The sequence below is a fragment of the Pezoporus flaviventris genome, unplaced genomic scaffold (genome assembly GCF_033815535.1).
Source record: "Pezoporus flaviventris isolate CSIRO_AGI_PZ_B2104156 unplaced genomic scaffold, CSIRO_AGI_Pfla_v1 ptg000013l, whole genome shotgun sequence".
Lineage (NCBI taxonomy): Eukaryota > Metazoa > Chordata > Aves > Psittaciformes > Psittacidae > Pezoporus > Pezoporus flaviventris.
This window is the reverse complement of record NW_026892561.1, coordinates 3,886,683-3,908,731: the sequence shown is the minus strand read 5'-3', so window position 1 is coordinate 3,908,731 and position 22,049 is coordinate 3,886,683. Positions and strand designations below refer to the sequence as shown.

At 49.4% G+C, this 22,049-nt stretch overlaps 2 protein-coding genes across 2 annotated transcripts in view; both read right to left on the bottom strand.

Moving 5' to 3' along the window:
• Positions 1-1,854: 1,854 nt before the first annotated feature.
• On the bottom strand, positions 1,855-4,920 carry DMRTA2 (DMRT like family A2). The gene is made up of 2 exons (XM_061451273.1): positions 4,171-4,920; positions 1,855-4,014 (listed from the first exon to the last, which is right to left on the bottom strand). The coding sequence occupies exons 1-2, from the start codon at positions 4,661-4,663 to the stop codon at positions 3,137-3,139; spliced, it is 1,371 nt and encodes a 456-aa protein (XP_061307257.1). The 5' UTR covers positions 4,664-4,920; the 3' UTR covers positions 1,855-3,136.
• Positions 4,921-17,109: 12,189 nt separating this feature from the next.
• FAF1 (Fas associated factor 1) overlaps positions 17,110-22,049 on the bottom strand; it is a 169,834-nt gene continuing 164,894 nt past the window's right edge. The window contains exon 19 of the mRNA XM_061451261.1: positions 17,110-19,641. Within this exon, the coding sequence (XP_061307245.1) occupies positions 19,558-19,641 (84 nt within the window). The 3' untranslated portion in view covers positions 17,110-19,557. The remainder of the gene's footprint in view (positions 19,642-22,049) is intronic.

Below are 22,049 nucleotides of genomic sequence, written 5' to 3'. Positions count from 1 at the left end.
GTCATTTCGCTACTAAATGGTTAGTCTAATTTGATCTTTATTATGCCGTGGATTAGGGCTGATTCATATTAAACACTAGTGCTGTTAATACAGCGCCGGAACGTGTCCCGCTGTATGTACAGCCGCCGCGGCTGCAGCCCCGCCGCTGCCTGCGACTCGCGGATTAAGATTTAATTAAGAGGGAAGTTCTCTGGCGCTCACCGCAGCCTCTCTGCTTCACAAATAATTTATAGTCAGCTCCGCGGATTTTATTCAAGTGACAGCATTTTATTTTACTCTAAAAGGGACCTGAATATTTCATGTTGTGCCAGAGGCTTCTGTTGTGAGAACCTCTCCCAGGCAGCCCCAAACCCAAGGGGGTTTTCACTTTTAATCTACGGGAATTACCTCAGTAGGGACAATGTATCAGATTCTCTTACCCCCTCCTCCTCCCGCCAATTTAGCAGCCTAAACTATCCATATGAAAGTTAATCGTCGTGATCCCCATTGTCGGCTGTATAAATCCGAGCTCAAGCCAACCTCCAAGACACGGCAACAACTCTGATAAATTGTCCTGCTCGCCTAACTACACAGGAATGGCTTTTATAATTAAAAGGGGAGCTGAGTTAAATCAACAGCTCCTAAGCCCTTCTCAACAGTACTAGAATGGGAGAAATGTGGCGACCTGATTTCTTTAAGTAGCAGCTCTTTGTAGCCCATTCATAATCCCAGATATGGAAACCCATCCCGCACAAAGTCAGCTGCCAACCGAAAAAAAAAGGGGAAAAGGGGAAAAAAGTTTATTCAGATGCTCAAAGTGCACTTTTTTTTTCCAGTCTAACATAACCCTGGCACTTTATAACCAAACAGACAACTCCTTTTCCAATTAAAGTGGAATTAGGAAACTCAATCAAATTAGCTCACTATTAAAGTCCTTCTTTATTAAACCGTTTTATTGTAGTAATATTAAATTTCACCCGCTCTTGGAACACGAGACTTTTAAAAGTTTCCCTTGTGATATTGATTTGGCTGCTCCCAAGACGGATCAGGGTCACAAGTATTTACCTAGGTGGAATCTGTAATATTTACTTTTTATTATTATTATTTAAGAAAAATCTTCAAATTGTATCCAGCTTGATCGATCGCCCGAGGGAAGGAAGAATTGCATTTTACTTGCCCCTGTCCTTTGATTTTACCCGGGGGGTCCCACAATAGCTGCGGCGGGACGGTCCCCTCCCAGAGCCACCAGTCCAATGACTAGTTGGTAGGAACTGTGCTGTCAGCTCCCAGCCAATGTTTACACAGTTATATTTGAAGTGAGAAAGTAAACAGTCCAGCTGTGCCACGGTGCGGTTCCGTGGGATTAGGTTTCCATACCAACGAACTTTAGGAGTTTTTACAGTCTTAATTCAACCATGCACTTAACTGGTTCTTTGTGAGTAATAGTTTTCTTGGGCCAAAAACTCCCAGGACTGGTAAAAGTCGTGCCCCGGCTTTCGGGAGCATCGCATCGCTGGATGCAGGGGGAGCACGGCCGCTGCACCCCCAGTGTATGATAAATATATAGAGGTAGGAAAGGCCTTCGGATTTTTTGGTCTTGAAGAATAGGGGGGCACCATTGTCAAAAAAAAAAAGAGAGAGAGAGAAGGGGGAAAAAAGGATGAAAAAACCCAAACAATAAATCAAAAAAATAATAAAAATAGAAATAAAATAATAATAAAATATAAAATAGAAATAAACACACACCAACAAAAAAAAAAAAACAACCACAACCCACTCGTGAAGCTTTTGCTCTTGAACCGAGGGGAAAGATTTGGAAGGATGCACAGGTCCAGAAGTAAACCAGCGGGTTATTTCCTGTGTGTATCCCCACCACCACCCAGCACTGGGGTTGTGGTGTCTTAACTCATTCGCGCCTGTCGCAAACACGCGTTCTGAAAAACCATCATTATTTGTATATCCCTTCGGTTGTCTTGACATAGAAACAATTAAAACTCACATTCAAGTTTCAGACACGAGGGGAAAGGATCTCTCTGTTGCTACACAGCAGGCTTTTGCTCTAAGCATGCTTTTCTCTATGCGATAATGCCACGTTTCCTAAATATAACAAAAAAATCAGTGTGATACCAAAGGGAAAAAAAAAATCGTTAAATTTTCACCCCTCTGATATTGATATTTTTTCCTCCCACCATAAATAAAAAGACCAGAACCAGCAATAAATGTATGTGACAATTTCAGTTCGTAAGGAAATTGCTCTGGTTTGTAGGTTTGTTTTTATTTATAAATTTCCCGAAGGATATCTGGTTTGACCATGATAAAAATGTAGTAAACATATATGTACTAATTGCATAAACTTCTTTAAATATTGACTGTCCTCGTCAAGTGAATTTCCCAAAGCACACTTCCATCATCTGGTAAAATATCACTTGCCATTTATAAGACCTTTTTTTTTTTTTAATAGAAAATAACATTTATTTCTATGAAATGGGAACACAGAATTACCTGTTAGAAACAGCAAGAAGTTTGCTACATTGGAACAAGAAAGCAATTTCCTTGCAGATCACAAATGAAGGAGGCTTATTAAACCGTCATACACCATTGGCGCCGGGGTCCTACGGACAGTTACAAATATATCTACTTTCCAATGTTATATACAGATCGTAACATTTGGGGGTGGGGGGTGGGAAAAGGAAAAGGCTTTCAATTTGACAATATGTTTAATCTATATGCCTGGTAAGTATTACAATGCGCTGTCTAACCTTTAGCTTAACGTTAATACCAAGTTCACCTACGAGTTACATTAATAACTTAGATTTCCATTTTATAACATTATACACTTGCTAGTATACATATATATATGTATGTGTGGGGGGAAGAGTGTGTAGTGTGTGTGTAGCGTGTGTGTGCGTGCACACCCCACGACGCACCAAGGATATCCATGCTTATGGCCATAAGCAACAAAGAGTGACTCATGTCTGGACAATGAAAGTGCACCTTTATCACCGATTTAACACCTACGTCTGTCCGCGCCGGGCTCTGCACGCCACCATCGCCTGTAGGGGGGGGGGGAAGAGGGGGCAGAAAGTCACCCGTGCCCGTCCCTCCTGTGCCTACCTAGCTACTTCTACACAGCTGGGCTTTGGGGAGCTGCCCCTCGCTATTGCTTCTCGGGGGTGTTGTTGACCATGGGCCCGTAGAGCCCGCCGGAGTAGACCTGCTCCTTGTGCACGGCGGAGCGGTCCCGCATGAGGTCGCTGAAGGCGTAGTCCACGGGCGGCCGGAACCCGAGGGTAGGCATCAGCCCTGCCGTGGAGTAAGGGGTCATGAAGGCCAGTCCCCGGCTGTGCGCCGAGTAGGCGAGGCGCAGCGGGTTGAGTCCCAGGTGGGTGCCCAACGGGTAGCCGCCGGCCTCGGCCCCGAAGTGCGTGGCGTTGGGCTGCAGGGGGGAGAAGGCGGAGCGGCTGCCCAGCGTGCCGATGGCGGGGGCCATGGCGCCGGCTATCAAGGGCCGGTGGTGGCCGGCGGCCGCTGCAGGGGTAGGCGGAAGGCCTTGCAAGGAGCCGTCCCGGGCCCAGCCCTCCTCGGGGCCCTTCTCCGGGCCGCGGTTGTTGAGGATCTGCTCGATGGCCTGGACCACGTCCCCGCCGCAGCCTTGCAGCACCAGCTCCAGAACGCTGCGCTTGTGCGCCGGGAAGACGCGCGTCAGGATGTCGATGGGAGTCCGCTGCCGGCCGCCTGCCGAGGGCGACGGGTCCTGCTCGTCCTTGTCCGCCTCCGAGCCCGAGTCCGAGCCCAGTGGGCTGATGGAGCCCGGGCTCTCCTCCCCCTCCTTCGGGCCCTTGGAGACGGGCGAGCTCAGGAAGGACTCGCCGTCCCCGTTCTCCGAGCCCGAGCCGTGCCGAGCTTCCGGGGAGGAGGTGCCGGGCACGGACTCGCCGTCCGGGGAGAGGGGCTTCCCGCCCGCCTGCTGCGGGGTCACGGCGCGGCTCGGCAGCAGCGTCTTGGGGAACAGCTCAAACTTCTGCATCTTGGACTCTGCGGGGCGGGAGGAGAAGGAGAAAGAGAGCGTCACTGCGGCTGCCCCGGCTGGCGGTGGGGCCCACCCGCCGGGACACCTCCCCGGTCCCCGCTACCGCCTCTGCCGCTCCCTTCCCCACATCCCACCGGTCGCCCCTGAGGGCGCGGTCTTACCTGAGGCGCCGGCGCCTCCCTCGCCGCCGCCGCCGGCGCAGACGGAGCCGAAGACCTCGTACGCGGGCCGGGGCGGGATGATGCCGTTGGCGGCCGCCAGCGCCAGGCCCTCGGCGGTGCCGTAGAGCAGCTGCAGCTCCCTCGCCTCGTTCTCCTCCTGCGCCTGCTGCCGGCGCAGCGCCACCTGAGCCGCCATGACGCGCTGCCGCTCGGCGATGAGCGTGCACTTGGCGCACATGCAGTCCTTCCACCGGCAGTACCGCTTGTGCCCCTTCAGCGCGGACACCACGCCGTGGTTGCGGCAACGGGCGCACTTGGGCGTCCGCGGGTACTTCTCTGCCGCCCGCAGCAGCAGCGGCGGAGCCCGCAGTAAGCTCCCGGCTACGCTCACGGGCAGCGTGGCAGCCGCCGCTGCGGCCGCCGCCGCCACCGAGCTGGGGGGCACCGGAGGGGGAGCGGCGGGCACGCTGGGCAGCTCCGACCGCAGCTCCATCGCGGCGAGCCCGCCCCGAAACAGCGACCCCCCCTCACGGGTCTCCCACGGAGCAACGCGGGGTGGGGGGGAACCCCGCGGAGATCCCGCGCCCGGACACGAGAGGAGGCTCCCGGCGCAATCACGGGTGGGGGGCACGCGGAGAACCGACGGCTGGCATGCAAACCCCAGTGCCTACCAGCTCGCCGACCCGGCCCCCCCGCACACTGGAGTGGGGCTCAAGTGAGGAGGAGACCGGCGAGAACCCCCCTGAGCCCTCCCCCCCACACACACACCCGAAAAGTGAAATCTAAGACAAGAAAATCCAATCAAACTTAGATCTCTCGCGCTTCCGTGCTCTCCATGCGCATCTGGCCGGGCAGCGCCAAGTCCATCGCGCCGGGCTCAAAGCCGAGCTCCACCGTCCGCGCCCGCGGGGTCGCCGGTGGGAACCCGAGTTCACCCGCGCTGGTCCCTAAACTCAGCTCCCCTTTCCCCCTAGTAACTACAGTCATAGGCCAAAAGCGTCCCTTCAAAGACCAGTCCAGCACCTTCAGCGGCAGGATCCCTCTCCACGAGCCGCGGAGGCTAAAATCCAGGAAGAGAATTAATTTTTTCCTAAAGAAAATTAACCGAGATCACCCCGGCTCCCTGCCAGCAGCGCCGCAGCCGGGCGGACACCCCGGAGCACCCCAGTCCCGCCTGGGCTGGGCTCACCCGCCGCGGCGAGCCCCGAGCAGGAGACCGGCGGCGGTGCAGTTGGAGGGGGCAGAACCGACGGCAGGGCCCGGCGCCCCCCGGGACACGCTGCTTCTGCTGGTGCTGGTGATGGTGCTGGTGATGGTGCTGGTGATGGTGCTGGTGGTGGTGGTGACGGTGGTGCTGGTGCTGCTGCCGCCTGTCGCGTGCGGCCCGCGCGGCCGGAGCTGCAGGCAGAGCGCGCCGCAGCCACTCGCGCTATTGTTGCGCCCCGCGTTGCCATTAGGCAACGTTTGACAACAATGTGGCGCCTGCTATTGGCCAGGGGCGGGAAGCGCCGCGCTGATTGGCCGGAACGGCTCCTGCCCGAACGCTCCGCGACCGTCGGGACCGGGCGGGACCCGCGGGTGTGTGCGCGCGCTCGTGTGTGCGCGGGGCGCGCGTGCCTGCGCCCGCCAAAATACACCCCCCCCCCCACTCACCACCACCACCCCACGCACCCGTCCCGCCCTCCCGCGGCCCCCAGAGCTTGGCTCTGCTTTGGGTGCGCGTTGCCTCGCTCCTCCTAAGAACCCAGTGGAAGCCGCGCTTCCGACGGGGGTTACGTGGGGTTGGGGGGTGTTGGGGGGGGAGGGGGGGATGTTCGTTTCGGGTTTAGTTTGGTTTTGTGGGTGTCGCTTGTCAAAAGGGTGGGGGCGATGCGCTGTGAAAGGTGGCAATTCACTTCATGGTGTCCCCGCAAGGTTTTGGTTTATAACGCGATGTAACGATGTATCTCTCCTTCCTCTTTCCTTCCCTCTTCCTTCCTTCATTCTTTCCTTCCATCTCCCTCACTCCCCCCCTTTTTCCTTCTCTTTCCCCCACCCCACAGCCGCAGGTGAAGCGCCGCGGGGGACCCCCGAGGTGAGTGTGATCCCCGGGCCGCGCACCCCGCCAAGTCCGCTCTCTCTCCTTCCCTCCATCCCTTGTGCGTGATCCGCGTTCAACAGGCGCCTTCCCCGCGGGGACAATAGGGACGGGTGCTGGAGAGGGAGGAGGAGGCCGTGGGGCTGGTAACTGTATATTAACCCCGAAGCTTTTGTTTTAGCGTTAACGGCCCGGGTTTGACGTCACCCCCGCTGGTAACGGGAGGAGGCAGAGCTTCGGCAGCCCCGGCGGGAAACAACGCCGCCCGCTCTCCGCGGGCTCTCCCCTCTCCTTCCCACGAGGGATCTCCATCCTCCGCAGCGCTCTTTAAAGGTCTTTGTGTGTCCGTCAGTCCTTCCCCGCCTGCCGCTGCCCGGGGCCGGACCCTCCTCCCTTCCAGCACCCCGCTACCAGACCTGCTCCCCATGCGCTGCCCCCCGGCAGGGCCCCGAGCGCCCCGGGCCTGTGTTACCCCCATCCCGTGGCTGGGAACGGCGCAGGACCGAGGAGGACAAGCGGCACTCGCGGCTGCTACGCTGCCCCTTCCCTTTTGTCCCCTTTGGCTGCGACAAGCACAAGTGCAGAGCCCCCAAACTTCCCCATATTTCTATAGCTCTCCGTTCCTCCTCTCTGTTTGGTTGGTTGGTTGGTTGGTTGTTTTTTTAAATCAAAAGAACGCTTTCCCAACCGAGTTTCCGTGTGTGCAGCTGCCACCCACTCCTCGTGGTTTAGGTGCTAGAACACCTTTATTTAATAAAGCCGCGAAGTCAAAATATATCCCATTTAATTTTATTCCCAACCACTCATTTTACTCTCCGGGGAGAATTACTCAGATCATCTGATTTAACCGGGAATTTGTAGGACTCGATAGGACTGAATAAGAAACATTTAAATTGTTGCTTTACGTGAGTTTACCATGGAGAAAATGTTGTCTCCCTTCTTCCTGCACTTATGTTTGGGTTTCGGGTGGGTTTTTCCTGCGAAGACCTTTCCCTTTCCCCGCCGAGGCAACCTGCCATCAGCCACAACGCAGGACACGGGCTACACTGGTTTCCCCTTTTCTTTCAGCTTTGATTTAAATTGCAGGGCTGGGTTATCCTTGCCCGTTATGGCGGGTTTAAACGATTTATTTTGGAAACAACCATGGAAAAAGAAAATTAAAAAAAACTAATAAATAAAACAATAAAACCAAACAGTGGGTTATTAACCTGCCAGTGAAAAGCGGTGGTTTGCGTTCAGAGCCTCATGCCTTCAGTGACACTGCACAGGGCGGTGTAGAAGTTGGACGCGCAATGTGTAGTGTCTCTAGGTCCGCATCCAGAGGCGTTACTCACAGTTTCCGCAGCCTCCCGCCGCGCATCCCCCAGTGACCGTCGGAAGAGTTGGGCACCGCGTCCTGGTGCGGAGCGCGTAAGAGACCTGGTCCCTCCTTCTCATGTTCATCCCAAATCGGCACTACAGACACCCCCCACTCAAACACTCAACCACGAACTGCTTTTAAAATACAACAGACAGACATCGAAATATTCGGGGTTACTAATAAAGAATAAGTTAAATGTTTATTGCAAGAATATGTAAGGCAGCGCCAGGTATCAGCCCATACCAAAGACATTTGTCGAAAGCTCCCCCGCTATATGCCGAGCGTGTAGACTTTTCCCACCCGCTGTCCCCACAGGAGCAGGCTGCCGCCCCGACGCAGGCGGATGGGCGTCGGGAAGGGGCTGCAGACGAAGCTGCCGCTCCCGGGCAGGGGCCGCTCTTCGCTGGGGTCAGCCCGGCCCCAGAGCCGAGGGCTCCGCTCCTGGCTCGGCTCAATCCTCCGAGCAAAACCAGACCATTCTCTTGCCTCTCCCCACCTCCGGTCGCTGAAGGGGCACTTTCAAACGGGATCCAACTATTTTTTTGGACTCCGGTCTCTGACAAAGTGCGTTTAGAACTGGAGAACCCCGAGCCCGGAGCCTCTCTTTGCACTGGTCTAATAAAACGATAAAAACAATTTTTCTCCCGCCCTTATTTTCCTTTGGAAGCTTCCACCGTGAACCAAGACAAACAGGGCGCACATTTCACATCTTTCCATTCAAACAAAACCCAACTGCCTGCGAGTTATCCCGGAGACCAGAGCTGCGGCCCGGGCTCGCCGTGGCTTGATAGACGTCCCCCCGCCTGGGCCCGAGGATGGACGGGGTGCAGCGGGGAGGTTGCTCTTTCTGTCCCCTCTTCCCCCCCCCCCCCCCCCCTTCTCTCTGCTGCAATTCATTTCTGTTTGGCGAAGCGCGATAAAATCTGCATGTACATCCCCGCTCTGGTGTCTTTTTGGGAGGGAGGGTGTTTGCTTTAGGCACCCCCGGAGTAGCCGCTCTCCAGCTGCAAAGGCGGGTGTGCTGTGCACCCGGAGAGGGACCCTACCAGGTTACAAGGGAAAAGAGACACTAACTGCTCTAAAACCCCCAAGACTCGTCCCGCTCCCGGCTGGGCTGGGGGAGCCTCATCCGCCGCCGTCAGACCGCGGCGGGGACCAGCTGCCGGCCCCGGCTCTTTGCATCCCTCCGCAGGGGCTCGCCGGGCGCCGGGGGAGCGACCCCGGTTTGGGACCGGGCCCCAGGGCCGGTGGCGAGAGAATCCCAGCGGCGGAGGCGCTGCCAGGGCAGGGCGCGGAGCCCCGGTGGGATGGGGGGGTTCAGGTCAGGGATCCCGGGGCGCCGGCCCGGTTCGCGCAGCCGGTTTGGAAGCGGCGTCGCTACGCTGCGGGAACGGGGGAGAAACGGCGCGTTTCGTTGCGCGGTGCCCCGGTTGGTGCTTAATTATCCCGCGACGTGCTCGGCTGTGGCAGCCTCCGGCAAGGCGCGGAGCCGATGCTCACATCTGGGTGAGCCGGTAACGCACCGGACGGGGGCTATTATATATTTATATTGAAGAAGCCCCGATCTCCCCGGTGTTTATTCCTCTCCTCACTCCCACCGCTTCCCCTAAAGGCTTGCAATGCATCTCAGCTCCCGTGCAAAAGTTTGAGGGGGCCGCATGCACCGGTGCTGCCTCATCTTCCCCCAATTACAGTAGTAAAATCTTAATTAAAAAGAGCCCGTCCATTGGCTGTCAGGCTGGGGAAGGCAGACACGCAGCACCCGGGAGCATCCCAGGGAAATATAGTTCTTGATTAGTGTATTTTCATCTCGTTCTTAGCGGAAGACAGTTTGTAAGTACCTGCTAATGTTAGTGCTCTTTAAGGTTTCAATTGTTCTAGGGGGTTTGCCATTGACTTTTTCATTATTTACCTACTGAATCAAAGTAAGCAAATGCCATCTGTTTCCCTGCTGCTATCATCTTCACTTTTAATTATCCGCCCAGCAGCCTAATAGAGATGATATTAAACTAAATCTTTTTGACATTAAAAGTAATTATCCCCAAACCAATATTACAAGAATGAAAATTACCCTTCCCCACCACCACCACCACCACCAAGAAAAAGGCATATTCCTCCCAGTCCAGGCAACCCTTTCGGATCCCGGAGCGGGGAGAGGCAGACGGGGCTCCCGTTAGCCCGGACTCCTCAAGTATTTGAAACATTATTAACTCGCTTTCCAGGCTCCCAGTGGGGGAGGAAAAAGAGACCGGGAACAGGGATTTGTGGAAGGAAATAAGGGGAAATCGGGGCTCCACGTGTTCCTACGTGGGCTCCTTCCACTTCTCCCTGCAGCGGCCGCGGGACAAGGAGTAGCCCGGCTCTGCACCGAGGGTACGGCTGGGACCGGGGCTGCCCGACCCCAACCCCAATCCCAACCCCAGGCACAGCACCGGGCCTCGGGAAAACACCGGGTCATAAACATAGACATCAACACACACACGCAGCCCCTCGAAGTGCTCTGCCCCGTCCAGCGGCACCGGCCGCCTCGGCGTCGGGGGCACGGTCATTGCAGAGACATTAGGAGCCGGTTCGTAATTAAGGGGAGGGCGGCGGGTCCCCCAGCAGATGGCCGGTCGCTGAATTACCTCCACAGAGTCATTTCGCTTCGACTCAGGCTTCTCCGCCATTTCCCCTCCGACTCGCTTTAATACGAACCGGAGCCGCGTTCCCCCATTTCCTTTAATATGTGCTAAACTGAGCTAATTTTAATTGCATGTTTCAACTTTGCTAATTAAATAGAGCGGTCTAATTAAAAGTGACTAGGGAACAGTTTTAATTCAGCCCTCCACTTTTTTAACAATCCATTATGCAACAAATCCAGGGGTAAGCCCTCCCTTAAAAAAAAAAAAAAACAACATAAAACAAGCTACAGATGATTGAGTTTTTACACCTTTTTACACGCTCACAATGGGGAGACTTGACCCAACATATGTAGCGGTGGGGCCGGTCCCCGTCCCCCCTCCCCCGGCTCCCCGGTGGGGCATTGGGAAGGGGCTGTCGGGCCGCTGGACCCGGCCGCGTCCCGGGGCCGCCCCGCTGGAAGCGCTGGGACCATTAACCCGGCAGAGGTTAGAGTAGCAGATCCCCGAGCCAGCAGCCCAGGATTTGGGAAAATCGGGCTCTTTACACGCTTCATCTCTTCCCCAAGTGCTCATTAGGTTGTTAACCTCTGGTTCACATGAAAGGGGCATGTGATGAATCCCCTCCCGAACAAATGGGCGCATCCCCCTTCAGGCACCGAACAAAGCCCTTAAAATAACTGCACAAGAAAGCCTGGACTTGTTACTCTAAAATTTCCTTTCTCTGCGAGTTTGCGCCCGTCCACGCACACGGGCACACAGAAACAGGGATGGGGGGGAAGCGCACACACGCAAAAAACACCCCTCACCCCGTGTGCGGGAGCTAAACAGGAAAAGTCCGGGTTCCGTCCCCCGGGTTTGGCTCAGGCTCGGGATGCGGCTTCCCAAGGGAGGGGAAGGAAACCTGGAAATCTCAATCGCTTTAACGGAGCGGGGGGGAGGCGGCCTCTCCCCGTGCACGGGAGGGGGGGCTGCAGGGTCCCCCCTCGCTCTTCCCTTCTCCCACCGCCCCTATAGACGCAGAGTCACCGGGGAGGGAATTTCCCTTTCCCGCAGCGGGGGGATCCCGCACCCTCCCGCACCGCGGAGCAAGGGCGTCGAGCGGCTCCTTCCCCAAACCGGCTGCACCTGCGCGGTGCTCGGTGCTGGGCCGAGGGGCTCGGAGCTTTGCCCCGCATTCCCACAGCTCCTGAGCGGATTTGGGGCTCTTTAAGGCCTTTCCCTTGCTCGCTCCCTCCTTCTCCTCTCTCCCTTTTTATTTCCCAGCCCCTCGGGCACGGATTAAAGTGACAGACAATTTTCCCCTCGCACCGTATTGATGGTTAAATGCACTTCGAGATAATGCGCTGAGGGCGGCAGGAGGGGTCCGGGAGCGCTGCAGCCCCCCGCGGGCCGGGGGTGCGGGGCAGGGGGGGGGGGGCTGATCGGTACCGGCTGTCCCCCTCCTCCCACCCCGCACCTTGAGGGTGGCGGGCTCCACCGGGAGCAGCGTGATAAAGGCGCTGGGAAACACGCGTGTGCGCGGCCTCGCCTGCACGCTTACACATGCAGGTAACGAGGAGGCAGCAGCTCAGCCCCAGAATGACTCAGGAAAGCTCCGCTCCGCTAATTTACTATAGGGCGCACGGAGAGCTTCATTAAAAAGGCTCTTGTCAGCTCCCTAACGATCCGCGAGCTTTTTAATTATATTTTATATTCCCCTACCCGTCCCCTAACTTCAAACACATGGTAAAAAGGATTTGCTTGTTTTGTTTCAGGTAAAACCTAATAATTAAAATTCAGACCCCGTCCCATGCATCTGCTTCGCCTTTGCCAAATGAATTGAAGGGAGAGAGAAAAGCGATTTCATTGAGATCACAGATGGGGTGCAGGTTTTTGGAAGAAATTTGAGAAACACCATTGTCCAGAATCAAAACTCTATGTCTTGCCCCACAAAGGGGGCTGCTTTAAGCCCCTCAACTTCTATGGGGCTTGTTTTTTAAACTTTAAGTGTTCCGCACAATAAGCTGCCACCAAAATGTCACAACCGCTCTGATTCCAAGTGTGTCTCGCTGCAAAAGGGTGCGGGAAAAAATGAAGGGAGCAAAGGGAAGGAGGGTAATTAAAAACCCCCGCGCTCCCTCGCTCCTGACGGGGGTGGGAATTGCCCCCACTCGTGACAGCGGGACGGATACGCAGGGCAGTGTGTGTGTTCCCCCCGCCCTAGCTCCGCTCCTGTCCTGCCCAGCTCATCCCCGCTTATTTTGGAGGGTAAATGGTTTCATCAGCCGAAGACTGAGCCTTTCATTTTTATTCATGATCATGACAGCCCCAGTCGGAGGGCGGTTTGCGCCCTCTCCCACCCCCTCTCCGTGCGTGTTGCCCTAGGAGCTCGGGAGCTTCCCAGTCCTGCCGGAATACGGTAGATGATAAACACAACCTGCGCCGTTAAAGAGACCTATTGCGGACGGGAGGGAGAGGAGCCGCTTCAACGGCATCACCAAAACCCGGGCGTACTCGGGAAAGAGTGTGGGGGAGAGTAATTCCTATATTCTTCCTACAGCTAACGGGATCGGTAACGCAAACACAGACTTCCCTTTCACTTAATGATGGACCATCAGCTTCCTCCCCCGTCCCCGGGCAGCCCCGGTTGCCGTCAGCCCCGCAGTGCTGCGGCTCCGGGCTCCGTGCGCTGGGGTTTGTTTGGGCTGTTTATGGCCCGGTAATACCCGGGTTTTCCCCTCCCTGCTCCGTGTCCGCCCAGAAGGGAACGTGAGACGCCGGGGAGCGCTCCCTCGGTGCGCGGCTCCCTCCTGCCCGCCCCGCCGGGGCCCGGTGGGGATGTTTCCATCGACGGCTCCTCCGCATCCCAGCGGCTCCCGAGGCCGCTGACGGGCGTCTTCCTTCCGCACCCTCCCCTTGGGGCCCGCATTCGGGCGCGCAGCCCGCCCGCCCCGAGGTGCGAAGGCGCGGCCCGCCCCGCGCCTCCCGGCCTGGCGCTGCGGTGAGGGGCTCGGCCGCGGCCGTTTCCGCTGCGCCGGCGGTTTCTCCGCAGCGACTGAGAGTGCTGAGGGCCGCGGTTCTGCTTTTGGGGGGTTATTTACTGCAGTAGAGGATAGTGCAGCAGTCACCCAGTGTCTTCTCTTCGTCTACACCTTGAAATAGCAGAAGTACGTTCTCGGCAAGGGAACGATCTCTGCAGCGCACAGGTTGCACTTCAGCTCTGAAAAACACCTGGATTTGAAAAAATTAGACCCACAAAATTATCTATAAAGTTCCTCTGTAGATGTGAGTTTGTCACTAAAACAAATAAACCCCTTCTCAACTGCCACTGCATTTCGGAAATGCCTTTTCCTCATCCAACGAAAAGTCCTAATTAACGAGGGCATAGAAACCCGGCAAAGAGACAAAAATGTTTCTACGTGCACATTAAGAGTAATTTTAAACCTCCGAAAATGGCTGAGACAGAACGGGAGGTTTCAAATGAGAACAAATGGGGTGTATTGGTGAATTCCAAAAAGGCAAGATCAGGAGGAACTGGATGCTCTAGTTACAAGGCAGAAAATACATATGAATGATAGTAACTAGCTGATGGGGACTCTGACGGTAGCTTAAATAAAAAATAGAGGCAAATGAAGTGATAGAAAACACATTTTGAGGTAAATTTAAACATCCTGATATTCACTATTTTGCTAAAATAATAACATAAAAAAATCACCAGAGTAGCATTTAGCTTTAAGAAGAAAACTGCATAAAGAGGAAGGTAATAAAGGGAAGTCACAGGCAAAAGGCTAAGATTGTTATCAAAACTATTTGAAGACACTGTTTGAGCTCCCCACAGTACACACCTATCTTTCTTAAGAAGACTCCAGAAGGCCCACCAGCAGTAACTGAGCCAGGTGAGCCAGCGCATTGAAGGATGCAATTGAAAGCCAGACTCAGGAGAACAGCAAAGAACACGGCTGTGGAAAGTTAACTTTGGGAAGACACAAACCCAGAACTAAGCAACGGACAGACCTCGAGGAACAATTACCAAAGGTGTAAGAGATCATTAGAGGAATAATTGGACTAATATATTCCCAGGGTGTAAAAGGAGCACTTGGTGAAAGTAGGGCAACTGCAGCAAAATGAAGCTAGTCAGTTGCACTGCTGCTTACTACAGTGGAAACAGCTTTTCCTGAGGAAAAAAAAAGGGAGTATTACTCAGAAATGGATAGCTGGAAGCAGTAAGCAACAGTTTTCACAGCAAGAAAGGATACTGGCATGTTTCCAAGGATCTACGTGGGAACCAGGACACCATGTTATCCAAGGTACTCATCCATCATCTGGAGAAAGGTATCAGTAGTGATGTGATGATATTAATGAATGATACAAGCTCATTCAAGATGGCTAGATTGAAAGCAAATAGCAATGGACTGTGGAAGACTGTCACAACACAGAAATAGTAAATGAAGCTCATTGGTAGTAAGTACCAAATAATGACTGTGTTAACCAATGGTTTTGTGAGCACAGGGAAACTAATGAAGGTGCCTTCTATAACCAGCAGCTGAATGATATTTTAATTAAATTATGTTAAGGCTGCAGTGTGACTTCAGTCTTTATTACACATAAAAGAATCCACAGAGAAAAGCCCTAACCAAGAGTGAATTCTCTGGTGTTTAACGAGACATTAAATCCCATTGAAACATATTTTCCTGCAGGTAGGTTGCTCAGGCTGTTCACTCAAGTCTCTTGTGACTAGCTAAGAGTTAGATGCAGCGTGAGCCTTGCCCTCACTGCACACACTTAAGAGACCCCCCATCTGGCTTCTTATTTCTTGAACTCTGAGCTACTGACTTTCACAAAACTGATGGAAACGTCAGACAGCAAAACCTTTATCCCATTCATTTGCTTGAAATTAAAGCCAAATTAATGCAAAATGTAAAGGAAATCACAAGGAGTTCAAAAGTATTGAGGAACATGATTAACAGACGAGCAGCCCTGCCTTCCTCTCCCTTGCATCTTCACTTACCCCTTACGTGCTTCACCTTCTCCTGCTTTTTGTCAGTGCTGGTGTGCACACAGCCACTCAGTGAGCTGGATCAGCCTGAAAACTGCTCCAGGAAAAAGCAGGTTAGTTTTTAGCTACATGAGTTTGGTTCTAGTGCAGGATGGGGGGAGAGGTGGTTCTTCTGGCACCAGTGCAGCTCTGTATCAGATTGAGTATAAAACTGTCTGGATCTTGACATGTTTCGTGCTAAATTTGGTATTCCTCCATCTCTGTCATCCGTAAGGAAATGGTTTCAGGTAGTGAACAATGGCTCATGCTGTGTAAAATATACAGTAATCTCTGCTTTCTTTCGCGTCCTGTCCAGAAAACAGTATAATGAAGGCTGCTGCTGTTGCCTTCTCTTTCATACAAGAAAATTTAACCCGGGTGCGGCATCAACATCCAGTCTCTCCTCCTAGGTCATTTGTCTGAGAAGACCAGTGACTGCAATGAACCACCATGGGACACGGCTGTAAGACAGCTCACACCAGGCAAAGCACCCCATCTGCTCCTGTCATACCTTCCCTATCAATGAGCTTAAGAGACTCTGTTATTTGGGCGTCAAGCAGCTTTGACAGCAAAGAGAGTACACATGTTGGAAGAAGCCTATACCACAATGGTGATGAAGTAGCCTGCTGATATGTCAGACACAGGGGCTTGTCTCTCCTCAGAGAGGAGTGAGTGTCACTCACAATATGGAAAAACTTCAATGTAAAGCAAAATGCAGGGGAATCTCAGAGGAAAGCCATCATTGCTCTTCTGAAACAAAACTGTAACCTCTGCTTTGCCAAATGTTGGAAGGAAGGACTTGATGCTTACCTTGATGTACGGTCTCTGTGCTGTGAACCCTCCACGAAGGGAGGCAGCAGAGAGGAGGAAGCCCTGCCTCCAGTGAGGAACAGTGTGCACAAGGTATCTCCATCTTGAACATTTCCTGACAGCTCCAAGCAGCTTCTTGTTCTACCTGGAAGCGACTCTTCACACACAGGTTTTTGCTTTGCTTTGTCTTGAGACCTACTTACGTATTTTCTGCTTGCTGTGGGCCCCGTTTCAAGGCACATAAATCTTCCCATGCTTTGTTTAGGGAGTCAGGCCATGAGGCTTGGGTAATGAGGTGTTTCAGTCCTGCGATCTGGTTCATGGCGGTTTTGTTTCCCCCACACACAGAAGAGTGAAATCATGTAACTTTTTAGTAGAAACACTACTGTAATTGAAAATTTATTTTAAGTTTCTGATGTCACCGAATAGGTACAGTTTATGAAAGCCAAAGTCCTTTTCTGCTACATTAAAAAGAATAAACACCCCCCCCAACATAGCTCCCTTAGAAACACCCTCCGCACTCTCACTGAACTTCAGAGTGCATATGCAGAGAATACAGAGCACATGCTTGTGTTCTGCGTATTCTCCAATAAATGATTCCAAACACCAATGTCAATAGGCATGAGTTTCTTCAAAAGCCAGAGTGTGCCCACCTTCACCATCATGCTCTGAAGGGCAGCAATGAAAGCCGACACATCGCTCAGGATTCCACTCATTAACAGTAATTCCTTAAGACTTAAAACTAATGCATTAATCATGTTAATGATAATCCATTAATGTGACGGACCTGAAGATAAAAAGGTAGAATCAGGGATACGCTCTGTAGCAACAGCATTACAGTGTCAGGGTAATACTGAATCACAAAATTAGTCTGTAGACTTGACTAAAGGATTAACCATGCCAGTAACGCACATGAGGTGAATACCATGGTTTAGGAGAGCAGAAAATGATGGCATAGCATATTAATGTTTCCACACAGGGATTGGTTTGCGTCGAGGGTGTAATTTGGAAAGGTGACTCTAGATGGTTGCTTCTTGAAATCAGGCCCAAAGTATTTAAAGGACCAAAAATCATAAATGTTTTATTTAAAGAGTGATACACTTCTTGCGGCAGAATAATCCCTGTATACTGATCTTGATATCATTATACCAGCGGACAGTAATGCCACCACTTTGAACATTTCCAGTTAATTATCACTAGAACATTTTGATAATGACAGGGTATTTTGCAATAGGAGCAAAATGAGGGAAAAAAAAATATAACAAAAGAGTTAGGGAAAAAAAAGAGGCCAAGCGAACCCTGGGAGCACCGATTTCAACAAGTTCAACAAATATTCAAGCCACATTTAATAACTTTATAAAACTAGTATCAAAGTAAAGAATATATAAGTCAAAATACAGAAATAAAGTCGAGTGAGAGAAAACAGCCGGATGAGATCAAACAAAAGTTAAACAGGACAGATTCATACAAACAAGTCGGCTGAAAGGTCGCTTTGCTTTGTGTAGCAGTATTTCAGCAACTCCTTTCCTCTATAGCCAGCTTAGAAGGAAAAGCTAATATGAAGAAAAAGAGATATGCATCGCTTTAAAATCTTGCTGTATGTGTTACTGTGATTGTTTGTAGAAACAGCATCACCCCAATTTGCAACCTATGTTAATTTCTTATTTACTAAACATAGTGGATATTTTTTTTTGTAAGGAAACAGCAGTTCACAATGAGGTGTCTGCATTCACCTTTCCATTACACATACATTTACCTTTCTATTGGCTATGAATTCTTTCATTTGTGAACTGGAAATTATTGGAATTTAACACTTCCAAACCTTTTGTCTGCCATAGATGCCTCGCTTCTAAAAGCGTCCAATGTAGCACTCACTAATTACAGAATTACAAAAGGTAGAATAAGGCTTTCCCCGCTCAGAAATTTGCATTTTTGGTAAAGGTAACAACAGATCAGCTTCACTAACACCCTAATAATAGGCATACATTTAATTTTATATCAACCTCCTTCCAAAGAGAAAAGAAAAAAACCCAAAACCTAAGAGATGTGTGCAACTGGGTTTTGCTTAGTATAAAATTTTCAAATCAGAGCTCTTTTTGCTATGATAAACACTATGAATTACATACAAACATAGGTGGAAAACAATGTGCCAAAAAAAAAGAGAGAAGTCTGATTAGCAGATGATGATTCTGTAGTGCCACTGTGCACTACCCTGTAAGCCCAGAGACTTAAAAAGAAAAGCAAAAAACAAAACCCCCAAACGACTAACCAAACCAGTTTTGATGCTGGTTTGGCACCAGGTGTACGTACATTATGGTCTTAGCCTCAGTATGCTCACTGTATGGTTGAGAAACTTCAAGTACCAGATTTTTCCCCATCGGATGGCAGGTAGCTGGTGCATACATGTCAGACAAGAGAAGGAGGATTTCTTTAATTTGAGATGGGATCAGTAATCTATTGTTAAAATGTCCAAAAGTGTGCAATAATAAGGCAGATTTCTTCTTACACCACCTCTTAAGATGCTCATTGTTTGACGAAACAAACAAGGTGCTTTAAAACAGGAGAGTAACAGGATACAAACAAATGCCAGAATGAAGGAAAACCGCTAATATGGGAACTGCCCTTTCTTTCACAATGAGAAATAAAGAACTTTTGTATCTGGTATTTGAAAGGTTTTTAACAGCTGATATTCAATATCAGCTGATTCCTGAAGTGTTGGCAAGATACCAGGTTTCTGGTACTGGCCGTTTCTAATGTTATTTAAATATTCACATCATGCAATAAGCAGTTTCACGCACTGCAATGTAATGGAAAATACTTCCTAAACTGAATCAGAACTGAGACCCAAAGCAGAACCAGTAAATAAATATCTTGCATATATGTCAAACTATATTCTTCAAACAAAACCTTACATCTTATCAAAGAAGTCAGAAAGTACTAACAAAAATTATATGCTTTCTACTATAATACTGTTAAATTTCCATGGCTGAGAATGTCCCATTAATTTTTTCTGCCTTTTTAAATTAGTTGACAAAGTAGAAATTCAAACACAGAAATAAAATGCATATATATGAGAGCACTGGCTCAGTGAGATATCAAATATACAGCATTCTAGTGTCAAAAGTACAGGCAGAAATGTCCAAGATTTCTTGGTGAAAAGGGGGCATTTGAGGAGTAAAAATTCTACCTAACAATCACTCACATTTTAACAGTGCATTAATTATAACAAAAGCTGGATGATAAGTGAGCAACAGAGTCATCATGTTCAGTGTTCATAGCAGAATGTTATCCTCTGCTCGTTTAAATGAGGTTGGAAACATATATTCATGTATGTGAAACGTTAGCTATGCTTTTTCAATTTGTCAGGATTCTTGTTAAGAGGCAAAGTTGTGACATTGAACTGAGTTGGATGACAGTACAAGGTGGCGTTGATAGAAGTCTTCCTTTCGATGCTGTGCCTCTGGCTTGTCAAAGGGTGATCAGTCCTACAATCTTGTTAAATTTATTCTTTTGCCTCTAGGAAAAGTGTTTCTTGAGGGTATAGTTTTACCTCCAGTAATGATTTATTTGGATCCAGCTGGGTCACCTGTAAAGATAAGAACAAGAAGGGATGTGTAAGTAGACTTTTTTGAATTGTTTCTCTTCACAGGGCAGATTTTCACCAGGGAGACTGTTGAGTCTTCTGTCAGTGATACCTGAAGTTGTGGGTATGCGTTCCCAGGATGCAGACTAAGAAATATATACTGTGTTTTATGTATATTATTATTATTAACTAAACAGAATAATAATAAACAGAATCCACAACATGAATTCCAAGGTTTGGTTTTCCACTATAAACCAAAGCGTGAATACGTATCTGGTTTCACCAACGTCAAGGTCTTTTGGAAGGATTGCTAGAACACGAGTTAAGGTATAAAATAAAATTGTAGTCCCACATAAGTATCCTAAAACTTCAATCAAACTGATGGTGCAAGCAGCGTAGCAAATCCAACATGATCTCTCAATTGAAAGGGGAAAACTATTCTACCTTTAATTTTCTACTCCCTTTCTTGCTCCAAGTCACATGGCGAAGCACCTTTCACTCAAACTGATGCTTAGCAGCCACCTTAATGAAACTAGCCTCGGAGAAAACTGTCCACTTTTATTTGTTTAGCTATTTTTCAGTTATGCTATTGAGTCTAACTGGTGAACACACAAGTGCAGTCAACATCAAAGCCAGTGCACATCGCAAAAGCACTAAGGACTAAGTAGAAGAAAGGAAGCAGGGCCCTCCTCCTTTCATGGAGAGTGAGATGCTAAATCAGCTCACGATAAGGTGAAACTGCATCTCAGCCCAACTACTGAAGTGTGCAGTTATGCATGTGGGTGCACGTATACATATATGCATTATAAGTACTATGTTTATGTGTCATTTATGTATACATTTAGCTGCATACATTTGTATTGTATGATTGTGCCCTGGAATCTGGGCTCCTCACTGGATTTGTAAAGGCATTTAGGCAATCACTTCTGCAGGTGGGCATACAGGAGAATTCCAGTGAGAGTTAAATGCCACGCAATTTGGAATATAACAATACAGGCACTATCTACACCATTACTGCCACATTCTTTTGCATTTGGATCTTAGCACCAAACTCTGTAAGCTGCTCAACATGCTGCCTACCCCGTTACCGACTTTCACTTTAAGGTACATAAGCAATTCTCTGTTTATAGTCAGCAAGAAACTTTTGTGATGAGGATTATATTTAGAAGCCAGACTGCTGCCTATAGGATATCTTGTATGAGAATAAAATTGAATTGTAAATACATAATACAATTCTTTATATAGATATAATAATGACGACAAGGATTCTGGTGTCCTTCAGACATTCAGGTTGACATGTTAATGCTGTGATGAGCTTCAGAAGACAACTATGAAGGCGAGAAGACTACTTTTATATGAAGGCAAAGCTTCATATAGGAAGATGAACATTGTTTCTTTTAATCTTATCATTATTTGAAATATTTGACTTCCATTTTTAAACTATTTTCCCTGGTATTTCTGTTTGACTTTATTTTGCTGTGTGAGCACACCAGTTGTCAGAAGTTTGCTTGTGAATAATAGGTTATTAGTCTTATGCTATGGATATAAATGCAAATGCATACGGATAAACATTTTTTTCCAGAGTTCAATTTGTTTTATCTATGACTGTTAATACGCTACTACTAAAATTATCTTTTAAAACAGTCAAGCACACCAAACACTATGAATTAAGGAAAAACTGCTATGTATTTTGTCTTAAAAGCATAATTTACTAATCCCGTTACGAATTAACAAAACTGGTATTGCTCCTCTTCCCCCCCCCCCCCCCCAGCTAAATCAGGCAAACTTGAATATATTTGTATTTCTACTGTTTTATTGGACAATTACAGAAAATTCATTATTTAACCAAATATTAAAAAGTATCACTTCCTAAACCCATTGAAATCAATATAATTTCACCTGACTGCAGAAGAAAAAACCCCAAACACACACACATTATTTTGACCTCCAATGCAGAAACATAATTTCTTAAAACTTCATGTACCACGGTGAGCTATTGCTAAATGTCTGAAGGGAAAAATCATTTCTAAAAACCAGACTCAATTTTAGATTCCTATTACCCACAGTCCAATTATGCATTCCTGCACAGATGCTGCTTCAATTATTGAAAGGTTATTATCTTCGAAAGCAAACCTGTTATGTAAAAAACAGCCAAAGTAGTGCATTTAAGTTTGTGATTACAGAACTATGCTAATTAAGTATCTTGTTGCATTTTTTTAATGTTCTGGTATTCTGCTACAGTCCATTATTGCACCTCGACATGGACAGCGAGGTAAATAACGGGGTCTCTGCAATTCACAGCAGATGAGGTATTGTCCACCTGAGAGAACTGATTTTCCCTCTTTTCTGTTCAAGCCAGTACCTAATTAGACTTCTCTATTTTCAAATCCTGCAACCTTTTTTTCTGCATG

Bases quoted from the DNA above. Each gene is read 5' to 3' on its own strand.
- DMRTA2 (XM_061451273.1), bottom strand. From the start codon at position 4,663: ATGGAGCTGCGGTCGGAGCTGCCCAGCGTGCCCGCCGCTCCCCCTCCG. The intron at 4,015-4,170 runs GTAAGACCGCGC...CCCGCCCCGCAG, and splicing joins GGGAGGCGCCGGCGCCTCAG to AGTCCAAGATGCAGAAGTTT.